Genomic DNA, 15,715 nt, shown 5'->3' on the forward strand with positions numbered 1-15,715 from the left:
TTAGTACTGAATACAAGACACAGCACATTCTTTCTCTCTCCCTCGTGGTTCAAACCCTAGACAATGCTCTATGCACACGACACTGAAGATGAGCTGTAGTACTGCAATAGATCAATACTTGCAGAGAGCCACAACCTATCAGTAAGGAAACCAAGGCGTGTGTGTGTTAGAGAGAGAGAGAGAGCGAAAAAGAGTCCCTGTTCGTAGAGTGTGAGCGGTTTGAGTATAGGTTTACCATTGTCAGAATCCAACTGAAGTCCAAGGTGAATGTCTATATCATCGCTTAAGTGACAAGCCTTCTCCCATTTGTTTCCTGTGTGTTAATAAGTTACGTCTGATTGTAACACTTCTGTCCAGTCTCATGTCTCTGTGAACCCACCTAACCTGATACTCTTCTCAACACGACAGTCTGGCATGGAGGTGCCAATCCACAGGACAAGAAAAGGGCATTAGTCTTCATTTCATTAAGGTCATTTTTAAGAGACAGTGTTTCAAGAAATCAGCCTATCATCAAGGAGGTTGCCCTTTTCTTACTACTGCTGCCATCAGGAAGGAGGTATAGGAACCTGAAGACCAACACCTAGCTTCCCCTCTGACATCAGATTTCTGAACGGACAATGAACCCACCTATTTTCAAATTTTTTGCACTAATTATTTATTGTTTAAATCTTGTATCTGTGGAACAATAATCTATAGCAATTTTGTACCGTTAATCACGATAGTGCTGCCACAAAACAAATTTTGTGACATGTCCATGACAATAAACCAGATTCTGGCGAACACTTGCCGTCCGACATTACCGACACCTCAGGCCCAGTCTCCAGTCTTCGCTGTTTGGTGCGCCTTCACCCTCCCATATGACCATATTTCAAAACACATCAGATCAGCACAGAATTCGGCCACAAACATAATCGCTCGGGTCACTCTCTACACGCAACCACACTGACCACCACACTCGTCCTCGTCGGCTCTCCCGCTGACGCAGCTTTACTCCACACTGGCGACTTCAGCGTCGCCTGCCACCGGGTTAAAGGTCACTGCTGCTGCTCCCCTGGCAACAGCTGTCCAATGGTAGCGAGGGAGCGAAGTGCGTCATGACGCCGCTGCGCGGGAAGTCGTGATACGCTCGCCTCGTCTCATCTTAGGTTCTTCGTGTGGTTGTCGCCACCGGAGTATTTTAATTAACGTGATCGACCCAGTTGTCGAAAGATCGAACTTTCCCAAAATTGCAAGATCTCCCTTTACATAATGTTAATCACTTTCAACGCCAACATCTGGCAACCAATATGAAATGCTGCCCTTTGATATGAAAATGTGATATTAGCACATCACTGTAGATGACTACTCCACCATTAATCTAACCCTTCCCCCTTTCACAGCCCATAACGATCTATTTTTCATGTATCTATAGAAAGCAGCAAATAGAAATTCACCAAGACTTAAACTTAAACAAAAGTTACTTTTAATTTTCTTTAAACATGAAAACAGGATCAAACTTTAACACGACTATTAACTCAACCCCCTTCTAATTCTAAGCGCTCGTGTATGTAATGTGTGTGTAAGTTCAGAAAAATTCTTTGTTTCACAGTCCAATCTCACTTCTCATTCCTCCAAGTTCACTGGATGCAGGCAATTCTTATACTGTGCACAGAATTTAACGTTTATAAAGTTCTTGAAAGGTAAATGGTTACTCAGGAAGGTTCGTGTCGGTTTTCAGAGAGATTTGTTGCTCATTGGACACCCACAACTGATTCATTCTGATCAGCCACTTCAGTGTCTTGCCGAAGAAACTTGCCCCATCAGGGCTTTCCAGATGATAACTTCTTTCTTTTCCGGTCATCACAGATTTCCTTTTCTGTTTCCCTTATTTCAAGTGCAACATTATACAGCCAGGCATCTCCTCTTGTATGGACCACAAAGGCTTTGACCATCCATCTGCAAAATGGGTTTTTTTCTACAAGCTTATCATGTTCCAGTCCCAGTTGCTGCTGCTGAACTGTAGAACTGAATTCTCTCTCTGTCTCTCACCCAGATAAAACCACAAGACTCTCTTAGAACAGCCAATTACACTCAGACTGTGGCTCCGGACCTAATCTTCCAAGTTCGGTTCATTTGTTGCTTTCCAAAACAATAATCCATTACTCCACAGCATGTCCAATTAACATCTACTTGCGAGGTCCTTATTGGCATTCTTCAAAGTTTTTGCAAGGGCACCCAGAGCCTGAACTGTCTGGCTTGAGCAGAGCTCTGACATTTTAAATGAGATCTGTTTTGAAGTGTTTATGTGTGACCTAACTAAAAAAACTGCCACAATTTATCTCCTTTAAAACATATCTATATACTATATAAAATATAACATAATCTGTCATTAATCATATACACCGTCTTCAAGTTCGACCTTTCAAAGTAAATCACTTCACATTTATGCAGATTGAACTCCATCTGCCGAATTCTGCATCCTGTCAATATTCCATTGTAATCTACAACAACCTTCTACACTTTCCACAACGGTTCCAATATATCATCTGCAGGCTTCTAACCCAACCCTCCACTTGCTCATCCAAGTTATTTTTTTTTAAATCAGTGAGCAAGGGTCTCAGAACAGATCCATGTGGAACCAACTTCCAGTCCAAATACTTTCCATCTATTATCACCTTCCTTCTGTGGGCCAGCTAATTCTGAATCCATGCAACCATATTTCCATGGATCCCATGCCTCATTTCTTTCTCGATGAACCTACCTTGTCCAATGCCTTGCACTACATCCCACTGCTCTACTGATGTCAATTTACTTTATTACTCCTCAAAAAACTCAATAGGCTTATGAGGCACTGTGATAGTACAGATTCAATCACCAATGTGCATATGTACATGTGTACAGATGGTAGTGTAGGATGATTGTGATTGGCTGAGAGTGTAGCCACACCTACTGGCAGGTCTTAAAGGATTGCTCCTAGCCAGACCAAGTCATTCTGGACTGGTCGACCTACTTGTGATATGCTCCAGTCTTTTAGTTAATAAAAGTCTTGGTTTGGATCAACAAGTCTTTGGTTCTTTTGACACACATTACAGGCACAACCTGCCTCTCAGTAACCCATGCTGACTCCACTTCTCAAAATACTCATGAATCTTCTTCCAAGGAGAATAAAATAAAATAAATAATATTACAGACACACAATCTCAATTGAGGCCTTACTGCAGGAAAGGCTGAACATTAAAACTGAAAAATTGTAACATGCATGAAGTGAGCAATAACCGGCAATGGACAGGGCTCTCTCAGGCTGCTGTTCAGCACTACACTGCACAAGAGAGCAGATGTTGCATATATGCAAATGTACAAAAGGTTTTACCTGCACTGAGACCTGTGAGAGAAGTTAATTTTGTCAGCTTTCAGAAAGATATATCCATGTATTTTTAGTGTTAATGCTTATATGTGCTGGTGTATTCATTATCTTACTCTTATTTGGCATTTATTGGGGGAAATAACATTACCACATTGTGCTCAATTTACACCTTGTTGTAAATGTATTGTGCTATAGACTTGGGAGTGAGTAGAGGATCTCAGAGGCATCAGGGTTGGGGAGAATGGGTGTTAGAGTGCTGTGGAGATGATGGGAAGGTGGAGATAGATGTGTGGGGTAGGAGACAGTTGGAGATGTGATTGGATGAGGATTGCCATTTGGGGTAAATGGAAACTTTGAAACTGGTTCTTTGACATCCTCATCGGAAGACCACAGTCAGTAAAAATCGGAAACAACATCACTTCCTCATTGACAATCAACATAGGTGCATCTCAAGGATGTGTGCTTAGTCACTACTCTACACCCATGACTGTGTGGCTAGGTACAATTCAAATGCCATTTACAAATTTGCCGATGATACTATGGTCATCAGCAGAATCATAGAGGGCAATGAGGAAGCGTACAGGAGTGAGATAGATGAATTGATTGAGTGGTGTCATAACAACTTCACACTGAATGTTAGCGAAACTCATTGTGGACTTCAGGAGAGAGAAATCAATAGAACATAAACCAGTTCTCATCATGGGGTCAGCAGTCGAAAGGGTTAAGAACTTTAAATTCCTGAGTGTTAACATCTCTGAAGATCTATCCTGGGGCCTCATGTCGATGCAATCATGAAGAAGACTTGCCAGCATTGTGAGGAGTTTGAGTGGATTTGGTATGTCACCAAAGACTTTTGTGAATTTCTACAGATGTACCATGGAGAGTATTCTGACTGGCTGCATCACTGTCTGATATGGAGGTGCCAATGCACAGGACAGAAAAAGAACTCAGCCAGTGATATCATGGGCATCAGTCTTCACTCTATTAAGGACAACTGCAAGAGGTAGTATTTCAAGAAAGCACCCTCTATCCTCAAGGACACAGGCCATGCCCTCTTCTCACTGCTACCATCAGGAAGGAGGTACTAGAGCCTGAAGACGAACACCCAATGGTACATAAACAGTTTCTTCCCCTCTGCCATCCAATTTCTGAATGGTCAATGAACCATTAATAACCTTATTTTTTAAAGTGTAATTTGTAGCAATTTTGCACCTGTGATGCTGCCGCAAAACAATGAATTTCATAACATTAAATTCTGATTCTGAACTGGGATGAGGGGCAGTTGTGGTGTGAAGATCGGGGAGTGGGTGGTGAGGGTGTTTTACAAACATAATCAGCACTGCATGGAGTGTGAGGTTGGTGGGTAGCCTGAGAGGTGACTGGGGGTGAGAAGGGGAGATAATTGGGGTAATCACTTAGGAGGATGATCAGAGTGGGTTGCCTGCTGAACATTGAAGGTAAGATCTCATTTGAAGGATTTTGTGGCATCCAACCAGTTGGTGTTATCTTTAGCTCTTGCTAATGAAAACTGTTTCACATTGTGTGGGGCCTCGTGTGCACGGGAGCTTCTCATTGCAAACGATGTCAAAGCTGGACTTTGATAAGGTTTTAAATGATCACATATCCCGAGTGCCCTACATGGAATAATACAAGTAGAAATAGATAAATCAAAATTGAAAAGCTATTATTAGTTTCTTGTGCTCATGTAGCAACCAGATTATCACAAAAAGACTCGTCCATTCACTAATTTCTTTCAAAAACGAAATCTGCCATCCTATTTTGCATGGATGATAAATGAAAATGGGATGAATCTTAACAGTCTTCTGAAATGGCCTTGCAAAACAATGAGTGTTGGCCATTGGGGATGAGAAGTAAATGCTGGCACAGCTAACAATGCTCACATACCATAAATAATAAATTTTTAAAAATCAAATGCATGCTGCCAGTAAATAAAGCACCAAATCACATTTTTTTTTCCACAAAAGATCCTAGAATTCCATGATCCTGAGTAGAAATAAAGTCCTTAGTCCTCAATGCCCTTAGTGAGGTAGGATGGGTATTCTCCCGCTGACTTGCAATTTTCTTATAGAAATGTGGTTCTTAAATTTGCTCTTGGAAGTGACCTTTGCTAGGCCTAGTCTCTCTACTGTGCTCCCATCTGAATGAGAACACATTTTTTTTCTCTCTCTCTTTCCTTTTTCCTGCTGCAAACATAACCATATCAGCATCAGTAATTAGATGTCTCCACCTTTTAATCAACAACAGGTCTTGTGACAATTTATGAACTCTTCTCTCTTCAAAGACCACCTGACTTGCTGAGTATTTCTTACATTTACTGTTTTTATTTCAGAATTCCAGTATCTGCAGTGTTATATTTTGCATTATTGTGGAACAAACCACCTCTTGTTCCCTGTCATCTGATTCTCAAATCAGTAAATACCGAATGAACAAGCTTTGAAAGAAAATAGATAACTAAAAGTATACACAGAATCTACAAACAAGAACAAACTTCAGGGCCTGTGATGTTGAAGATGATCTTAGATAAGTTTGTCATTTCTGCATATAAACATTGACTTCTGAACTATAATACCAATTGAAACAAATAATTTGAAATATAAAGTTTCAGATTACAATAAATACAAAGCAAACAGATTATAATAATAACATTTAATAATTTCTTTCACATTGGGAGAGTGCCAAAATTTTCTCCCTTACCTTTCTTAATTTTAAAAAAAAATGTCATTATTTATAACAGTTTACATTTGATTTCAATAAATTACTTTCCTTGTAAATTTCATTTTATAATCATGCAGCAATTATCTCAATTCAAAGACACTAATGACAGCCAACATTCAAACATGGGGAAGATTTCAGAAGCAATAATTTAGATAAGATTACTAGGTCCTCAGAGAGGTATAAATTAATTATTGAAAGCCAGGATGGATTTATAAAAGACAAATAACATTTCACTAACCTAAACTGGCTACTCGCTGCTGCCATCACCAAATAAAGAGGTGCAGGTACCACAATACTCGTGCCAACAGGTTCAGGAACAGCTGCTACTCCTCAACAACACACTCTATCAGGGACTCATTTAAGGATTCCTCTGCACTTCACTGATTTTTAAAAAATTCTCTCTATATTGCACAGTTTATTTACATTTGTTATCTGTTCACAGTTCTTTATTTCTTTACTTGTATATGCTGTGTACAGTTTTTTTTGCACTACCAATAAGTGGTAATTCTGCCTCACCCACAGTAAAAGAATCTCAGTGTGATATATAATATCATGGATGTATTCTGACAATAAATCCTAAATCTGAAATCTGAATCTGGTGGAAGTGTGGAACGAGCTACAAGATGAAGTGGTGAATGTGGGCTCACTTTTAACATTAAAAAAAAAATTGGACAGGTACATGGGTATGGAGAGAATATGGACTGAGTGCAGGTCAGTGAGACCAGGCAGTATAAATAGTTTGGCATAATCTGGAAGGGACTATTTCATGGCTGTAATATTCTATGGCACTATGTTTCAATGCAATCGCATATTTCTTGCAGTAAAACAACTGGACCTACAGACATTATTTACGTAGCAACCTGACCAATGTTTTGTATCATAATCCGATAACCTCCCTGCTCTGATTTCCATGCTCTGGTCAATGAAGGCAAATATCTTGTATGCCACCTTAAACATCTTATCAAACTGTGGTGGTGATTTATGGTTGCGATACTACCAATTAGGGTAATTCTGCTGCACCTGCAGGGAAAAGGAATCTCAGGGTTGTATGTGATGTCATGTATGTACTCTGACAATAAATCTGAATCTGTGCATCAATGTCTCTCTATTCCAAAATTATTTCTTAGTGTTCTGCCATCCTCCTAATTTCAGGACAAAATCCCATCTGTAGTTGCTGTTCCCACTAAATCTTCAATTAGATTAGACAGTAAAGATTACTCTCTAATCTAGATAATTAAGATGTGAAATAATCAGGAACTCTGATCTGTACAGTTTGTACATTAAAAATAATACTCAAGAGTCCTTCACTGCATCAGATTTGGAAGGATTGCACAGCAGGAGGAGTTTCCAGAGATAGAGCAACAATGCCATTGTGAGGGCGTGACAAAAAATTTGGGAAGACAATAGAATGATTCAAGTTTGGTGGAAGAAAAGATGTCAGGGCACTTTGCCTTGTAGGCTACTGGAAGAGGAAGCAACAGAGACAGCTGAACAATGCAATGTTGATTATTAAAAAGTTTTCTTAATTACACAAGCAGTAGTATTTCAATTATTCATTGGCAACATGATAGAAAGATGTTTTTTTTTGAAGGAGACTTCCATTGCTTTTTTTGAATATTTATTAAATTTATATCATTTTAAAGGATAAAACAATTCTGACAACAGATGCCACAGTAGTGGTAATGGTGTAAATAAAAATGAGAGTAATAATATACAGTGATTGAAATATATGCATATGAAACTAAGAATTGACTGAACAGTTTTCATATTGTAAATAATGTATTGTGAATAACGTCTACTTTTGGTATAAGAAATTCTTAACAATGCACAATTTTCCATCTTCTGATCCTATTTCATCTCTTTCTAATGATTTAATGTTATTCCTTACTATTAGACTCATGCCGCCATCTCTACTGACCTGCCAATCCTTTTGATGCACTGTATCCTTGGACGTTCAGCCCCCAATGACATCCATCTTTTAGTCACAACTCTGAGATGGTCACAACATAATACCTGCCAATCTGTAGCTGTAATGTAAGGTCATCCACATTATTTCTTATGCTGTATGCATTTATATATAAAAGCTTTAGCTGTGTATTTGTTATTTTTGGGAGTGTCCCTAGTGTATTGCAACTCATCCCACTGGTTGCAATTTTGTCCTGTCTGCCTGTCCTTCCATACAAACTTCCTACCAGGTGTCCCGACTTGTGTGCCAACTGACCCTTCCTCTTCACTTTGGTTCCCCTCCTGTCCAATAGCATTAACAAACCTCCCTGACAGAATATTGGTTCCCCTCCAGTTCCGGGGCAACCTTTTCCCAGAAAAGGCTCCAATGATTCAAGAAACCCTGCCTTATCTCCTCAGCCACTCACTTGCCTGCATTTTCTTTCTGTTCTGACCTCCCCTATTTCATGGCACAGGGAGTAATCCAGAGATTAAAACTTTAACTCCCTCTACCCAATTGCTGCCTATGTCATTGTAATAAAATATTATTGAAACATTACTCTATTTTTTTCTCTCTCTACAAACCAGGCCTGAATTCCTGCTGAGTATTTTCAGAACTTTTAGTTTTTAGAGAAATTCCTCACTGAGGAACATTAATTGAAAAAGTAAATTGTCAAGAGGGTTGCTCAATGCTTGGTAAACTCTTCTAGTGCAATGCAGATCAGAATAATAGCAGTCAACATTTATTATTCCAGCTTCAACCATATTCATTGTGTGTGTATATATAAATCTTAAAAATTGAGATAATTATTGAGACATTAAGATTATTTTCTGACTTCACCATTATCAGATATCCCACCAGTAACAACATGAAGTTGCTAGCTCTGAAATTTCAATGATTCAGCCAGATCGCTGAGAAATGGCTGATGGAATTTAATGCGGATAGGTGTGAAGTGTTGCATTTTGGAAAGGCAAATCTAAATGGGTCATATACATTGAATGGTAGACAATTGAGTGCAGAGCATCAAAGGGATTTAAGAGTTATGGTAAACAGTACCCTCAAAGTTGATACTTAGGTAGATAGAGTGGTGAAGAAGGCATTTGGAATGTTGGCCTTCATAAATCGGAGAATTGAATTCAAGAGTTGGGATGTTATGATGAAATTGTACAAAGCATTGGTGAGGCCAAATTTGGAATACTGTGTGCAGTTTTGGTCACCAAATTATAGGAAGGATATAAACAAAATAGAGAGAGTTCAGAGAAGGTTCATGAGAATGTTGACAGGATGTCAGGGTTTGAGTTACAGAGAAAGGTTGAGCAGCCTGGGACTTTTTTCTCTGGACCGTAGAAGATTGAGGGGGGATTTGATGGAGGTGTTCAAGATTTTAAAAGGGACAGAGAGAGTCAACGTGGATAGGGTTTTTCAATTAAGACTGGGGGATATTCAAACCAGAGGCCATGGTTTGAGATTGAAAGGGGAAAATTATAAGGGGAACATGAAAGGAAATTTCTTCATGCAAAGGGTGGTTGGGATGTGGAATAAGCTTCCGGCGGAGGTGGTTGAAGCAGGAACGTTATTTACATTTAAGGAAAGACTGGATAATTACATGGAGGGGAGAGGATTGGAGGGATATGGACCAGGTGCTGGTCAGTGGGACTAGGAGGGTGGGAATTTGTTCCGGCATGGATTAGTAGGGCCAAACTGGCCTGTTCTGTGCTGTATATGGTTATATCATCTCTCTAAATGCACGAATACTGAAGATCCAGGTTCAGTGGTTAAACTCATAGTATGCCAAAGCCAATGTTTAGTTTGGAGGTATAATTGAAGCCTGCATTATACAGCAAAAAGACACAACAGTAATACTTTACCAATAGCATAACCCATATTTCCACCTCAATGCACAGAATTTTTTTTATTTATAATTTCTTCACTATCACAGATTGTTAATAAAATCCACATTCAAGACTATCACCACTAGAATTCAAGCAGCTCTTAAGGACAATTAAGCATGTTCAATAAATGATCATTTAATACCTGAAGGGTTAAAAAAATCGATTCTTAAGATATTCAAATGCTTAAATATAAGATTACAGAATAGATGAACGAATCAATAAATGCACATATTTAATATTAAGCTTTCAATAGGATAAGTAAACCACCAACTGAAATGAGATTTAGGGAATGAGAGAATCTTACTGGTATTTCTTGACCTGTGAAGTTTATGTTGCTTGGTTGGGAAAGGTGGACTTAACTCGTTCAGATAGAGATTGCCTCTTACCTAATGGAAGGCGATTATGAAATGTGGAAAGGCTAGAGACGGCAGAGACTGGAATCTGGAGCAAAAAAAAACCTGCTGGTGGAAGATCTCAAGAGGCAAAGAGATGGTCGGCATTTCGCTTTGGGACTCGACAACAGGAATTTTTTTTTTTGCTCCCCCCAAAAAAACCACACCATACATCTTCTTCCTCACATTGTTATTCATACTACTGTGAGGGGATGTATTTTAATTTTTAAGCAATCAGCCTAAATGAAAGAACGAAGGGTCCATCCCAGCCCACGAAGTCACACTCGACATCCTCCGCCTGAAGCACTGACCCCTTGACCCGAAGAGTGGAGGACCAATCAGAGCCCAGCGCCTGGGTGTGCGTCAACACGTGCTGCGCATGCGCGAAAGCCCGCAGCGACCATATGTCCGACAGAGGCTTTTAAAAAGTGACAGAGTGAGAAAACTGCGGAAAAGATGGGGAAGAAGCAGAAAAATAGGAGCGAGGACAAGTGAGTGCTCAGACGGCAATAGCCCTATTTATTCGAAGTCGGGTAGAGAGCGGATCGTGTAGGCCGTTGCCTGGGTGCTGGAGTACGGACAAGCCCCGATTCCCATCGCCGAGGTGACGCAGGAGCTGCGGGCAGGAGAGAGGCAGGGTGGCGTGTTCCTTATTGTAGTTAACGTTCCTCCCTTCTGAGGAAGTGCGAGAGTTGGCCGTCCCTTTAATGAACCCGATGATTCTTGATGGTTGTAAAATTTAGTTTTCAATGACGACCTATATCCAATCATTGATGATTTTAGACCTGATGTCTCCTCCCCCAAAGGCTATCAAGGGTCACAGATACACCATGAGATATAACCTGTGCTTTTTATTTAATGTTTTCTTTGTGTATGGAGTCTACATCGCAATCATGACTTTTAAGATGAAAACATCTTGAAATGAGTTCAGTACGCGTACCCACATTATAGTTATGTTACAGCCATGGTTCATAAATTCTAACTTGAAAATAAACATCTGGTTAAAGAAAGGTTTCAAAAGGGAAGATTATATCTGATTTTTGTTTTGAGTGGCTTTCAACATTTGCCGGTGGAGGTGGTGCATTTGATGTCAAGGTGTTTGAAACATTGAAAGTAAGAAAGTAAAGGTTAAAAAAAAATAGTGGCAGAAAGTGGGGCCACAGCCTTTATGCACTCCGCTGTATTGCCCGGCTGTGACGTTTGATGGCCCCTGGTCAGCGGCAGCTTTACTGTGGATATCCTTGAAGTCTGAATCAAAGATGGAAGAGCCCACCTGTGGTAGCCCAGACATCAAGGGTTGCAGGATCTGAGGAAGCACCAGATTGGTGGAGGAAGGAGAAACCTTGGAGAACAAGCCCTGCAAAGTAGGAAACCACTGTAGAGGATCATGCTCCAGATTGGGACATGGTGGCCAAAGGCCTAACACCAGGCCAACAAGCTGCTGGCAACAGGTCTCTGGGAGTTGGGTATTGGGTCTAGGGGTTTGAAAGGTGCTAATGGTGAGCAGGGCTCCCAAGCGACATTGGTGGCTTTGTAAACTTTGGCAGTTTAGAATTGGACTCAAGGAGATGCAGCTTGGATGCCTCTAGCTAGGGTTTACTCTTGGGTAGGAGGCTCTGGATACTGAGGTTAGCAGGCGGTGGTGGAGTGGCATAAGAGGTGGTAGTGGGATCCACAAATATGTTTCTGAAGGGAGACTTGCTTTTTTTTCTAGTCTTGATAGTTTGCTCTGTGAAGGCACACTTTGTAACACTTTGTATCTCTTTTTTTCTGTCTTGGCATATTTTATATATTTGTAGTTGGTGTGTCTTACATACATACCTGTTCGGGTGCAGCTATAAAAATTTTAGTGCATATGTACATATCTTGGCGAAGGGCTCAGGCTCGAAATGATGGTTATACAATATATCTTTGCCTCTTATGGATGCTGTAGGACCTGCTGAGTTTCCTCAGCACTTTTGTGTATTTACTACAATCACAGTGTCTGCACACTTTCTTGTTTCACTCCCCTCTGATATTTGACATTGTCATCCTGGGAAAAAAACTGGCAATCCTATCTATCCCTTCCATAATTTTACGTACTCTTGTACAGCTGCCACACGATTTCTTGACCTTGTACTCAGTAGAATGTTAGGTTGTTAGACTAGTAAGCCAGAGGCTTGGACTATTGATCAACAAATGTGAATCAACATCCCCCACAATTCTGGCCAATAAACTACTCACAGTAATGGACTGGTCTGTCACTTGAAATCATCTACTAAGATACTCAGTTTATGGAGCAAACAATTCTGCTTCCTATCCTGAGGCTAGATTGCGAACCAAAATAAGGACTGTTCATTCCTCTCCATTGATGGTACCTGACCTGCTGAATTCTCTTGTAGTTTTTTTGTTGTTGCTCGTGATCTTTGTGAGTTCTGGTGTCTGTCGTGATTTAGTTTATGAACTACTGGGGATTGGCAAGACATGCCAGAGCAGCCGTGCATCAATGGATTAAAAAATTGACAGCATGTAGGAGTACAGTTAAGAAGGAAATTAGAAAGAGGATATGAGATATCCCTGGTAGATAAAGATGCTCTAAGTATATTAAGAGCAAAAGGGTAGCAACAGAGATGAGCACTGTGTTTATCTATTGTGGAGCCATGGGAGATTGGCTTCTTGTCTGCATTTATTGTAGACAAGGACAAGGCAGCTATTGAGTTCAGGGGAAATAACAATGATATCCTGAAACGTATCAGTTCTGTGAAAGAGGAGTTTGTATTCTTGAAGAACATAAAGGTTGATAAACATGAAGTCTCCACGGTCTGACCAGGTGTTACCTAGTATGTTGTGGGAAGAAATTGGTGGGATCCTGTCAGAAATGATTGATTCTTTGTTAGTTATAGATGAGGTACTATGAGAGGATGGCTAATATTATGTCTTTATTCAAGAGGGGTTGCAGGCACAGGGAATTACAGTCCGGTGAGCCTTGCTTCGATAGTGAGAAAGTTACTGAATGGAATTCTGAGAGACAGGATTTATTTATCTTTGAAATGGCAAGGGCTGACAAAGAATAGTTAACATGCCTTTGTATGCGTTTCATGAACTTGATTGAGTTTTTGAAGAAGAGCTCAAAACATTTAACAAAGGTAAGGTAGTAGATGTTGCCAATGTGGATTTTAGAAAGGCTGTTGACTAGATCCTGAGTGGTGGTTTGGTCTGAGTCATTAGAGCACTTGGGATCCAGGATGAGCTAGAATTTTAAATACAAAATTGGCACATTGGTAGGAGTTAAAGAGTAGGGATGGAAGTTTGTGTTTCATATTGAAACCAATGATCAGTGGTGTGTCACAGGGATTGGTGCTGGGTTCCCTTTGTCATATATTAGTGATTTGGATGATAATGTAGGTGGCATGATTAGCAACTTTACAGAATTGTATACCACCAAAATTAATAGTATAATAGACAATGAAAAAGATTATCTTAGGTTAAAACAGGATCTACGTAATTGGAAAAGTGACAAGGGAATGGCAGATGGAATTTAACTTGGATAAGTTGTAAGTGATGCACTTTGGGAAATTAATCCAGGGCAGGCAGTCACAATTAATGGCAAGACCTTGGATAGTGTTATTGAACGATGATCTAGGGATACAAGGTAATCGTAACCAGTGTGATGTAACACTATTGGCGGGACATCAAGCAAGCCGATAACGTCACAGGGCGGGACCTCTGTATCTTGGGGAGAGAGGCTTGGGAAAAGCCTGTGCATGTACATATTCCCTAAGTGTATGGTAAAATAAAGCAAGCTACAAACACGACTCTGGACTCAAGGTCATTTTTATAACGAGCGTGTCTGAACCCAACACAACATGGTGTCAGAAGTGGAGCTTTGAGGCACAGAGAGGACAGGCTGTGAAAGAATAAAAGTGAAAGAGGTGAGCTAAGATGGAGGATGGTCCTGAACATGTAGAGGCACCCCAGTAGGGAGTGGCAGCTCCTCCAATGGTGACTTTCACAATAAATTCTCCAGAACCCTTCGACTTCTCAAAGCCACAGGAGTGGGAGAAGTGGATAAGAAGATTTGAGGACTTCAGACTGGCAAGTCATTTAAATTATTTCTCTGAAGCTAACCAGGTTCAATATGCAGGTATACTGCGTGGGAGACAAGGCTGACAATGTGTTACAAGGCCTAGACTTAACGGGTGTGCAGCGGCAGCAGTACAGTGCAGTACGGAGAGGGTTTGATTATTAATTTGTGCCTAAGAAGAAAGTAATTTACGAACGGGCAAAATATAACAAGAGAGTGTAGCAGCCTGCAGACACAGTAGCTGCGTTCATTACAGCCTTGTGTGCACTGGCAGAGAACTGCGAATATGGGGATCTGCACGACGAACTTTGACGCGACAGTCTAGCAATGGGTCTAAGAGATTCGTCACTGTCGGAGAAGATGCAACGTGACAAGGACCTCCCCCTCATGAAAGCAGTCACAATGGCTTGACAGTCAGAGGCGATAAAGCAGCAGCAAACTGACTTGTGAGAAATGTGTGCAAGGAAACTGGCAGTAGACGCAGTGCAACTTAAGAGAGGAAGACAGCAGAAATTTAAAGGAAAAGGGCAGACACCAGGACAGCAAAAAGTTAAAACAATGATGCAGAGCAAAGTAGAGCACAAGACGTGCCCCAAGCATTTCCATGCCTAACCAGGAGTGCTGAATGCCACAACTGCAGCAAACGAAGACACGACAGAAAGGTCTGTCGGTCAACCCACATGGTGAAGGAGGTAGCGAAGGATGTGGACAGATTGTTCCTTGGAGAAATAGGATCAGGCGAGGAGCTTTGGATGGCTGACATTAATGTAGGAGGCAGCAAAGTGACCTTCAAAATTGACATAGGCTGATGTTATAGCCATTCCTGAGCAGGTGTTTAAAACAATTATACCCAGAGATGGCAAGCTAGGGAACACACAGAAACCGCTTTACGGTCCGGGGGGGAGTGAAATTGATGGTCCTGGGATTGGGAAAAGAAACATTCTCATACACAGAGAGGAGCACCACAGAAGAAGTGTACATGGTGAGAGACCTACAAGTGATGGTGTTGAGCAGACCAGTTTTGGTGAGACTCCAGCTAGTGGCCAGATTGGACACTGTAGATCAGGAGAAGGTCAGGAAGGCATACACAAGACTTTGTGATGGACTTGGGCTAGTACAGAAGCCGTATGTCATTAAACTTAAGCCTGATGTGAAACCATTTTCATTGAAAGCACCTGGAAGGGTCCCATTGCTCCTCATGAAGAGAGAGCTTGAAAGAATGGAGAAGCTTGGAGTTATCAGCCACATAGAGGACCCTACAGAATGGTGTTGTGGCATGGTGATAGCACAGAAAAAGAATAAAGATGTTCACTCACACCCTTGAATGGATCAGTGTGCAGAGAA

General features: G+C 40.8%; 2 protein-coding genes across 10 annotated transcripts in view; one reads left to right on the forward strand and one right to left on the reverse strand.

Annotated features, from left to right (window-relative positions):
- Positions 1–10,561, reverse strand: part of txndc9 (thioredoxin domain containing 9) — a 31,594-nt gene extending 21,033 nt beyond the window's left edge. For 4 of the 7 annotated variants that reach the window (XM_069891007.1, XM_069891008.1, XM_069891006.1 and 1 more), the window contains exon 1: positions 948–1,054. The gene's annotated coding sequence lies outside the window, so the exon portion shown is untranslated. Of the gene's footprint in view, positions 1–707; positions 727–787; positions 921–947; positions 1,055–7,997; positions 8,107–10,302 lie in introns of those variants that run through there. The other 3 variants (XM_069891009.1, XM_069891010.1, XM_069891011.1) reach the window with 3 other exon arrangements.
- Positions 10,562–10,656: 95 nt separating this feature from the next.
- The window catches only part of eif5b (eukaryotic translation initiation factor 5B), a 127,080-nt gene continuing 122,021 nt past the window's right edge, over positions 10,657–15,715 (forward strand). For 2 of the 3 annotated variants that reach the window (XM_069890995.1, XM_069890997.1), the window contains exon 1: positions 10,660–10,799. In XM_069890995.1, the coding sequence (XP_069747096.1) occupies positions 10,765–10,799 (35 nt within the window). In that variant the 5' untranslated portion in view covers positions 10,660–10,764. Of the gene's footprint in view, positions 10,800–15,715 lie in introns of all 3 variants that reach the window. The other variant, XM_069890998.1, reaches the window with a different exon arrangement.

This window comes from Narcine bancroftii, chromosome 7, assembly GCF_036971445.1.
Source record: "Narcine bancroftii isolate sNarBan1 chromosome 7, sNarBan1.hap1, whole genome shotgun sequence".
In the NCBI taxonomy this organism is placed as follows: domain Eukaryota; kingdom Metazoa; phylum Chordata; class Chondrichthyes; order Torpediniformes; family Narcinidae; genus Narcine; species Narcine bancroftii.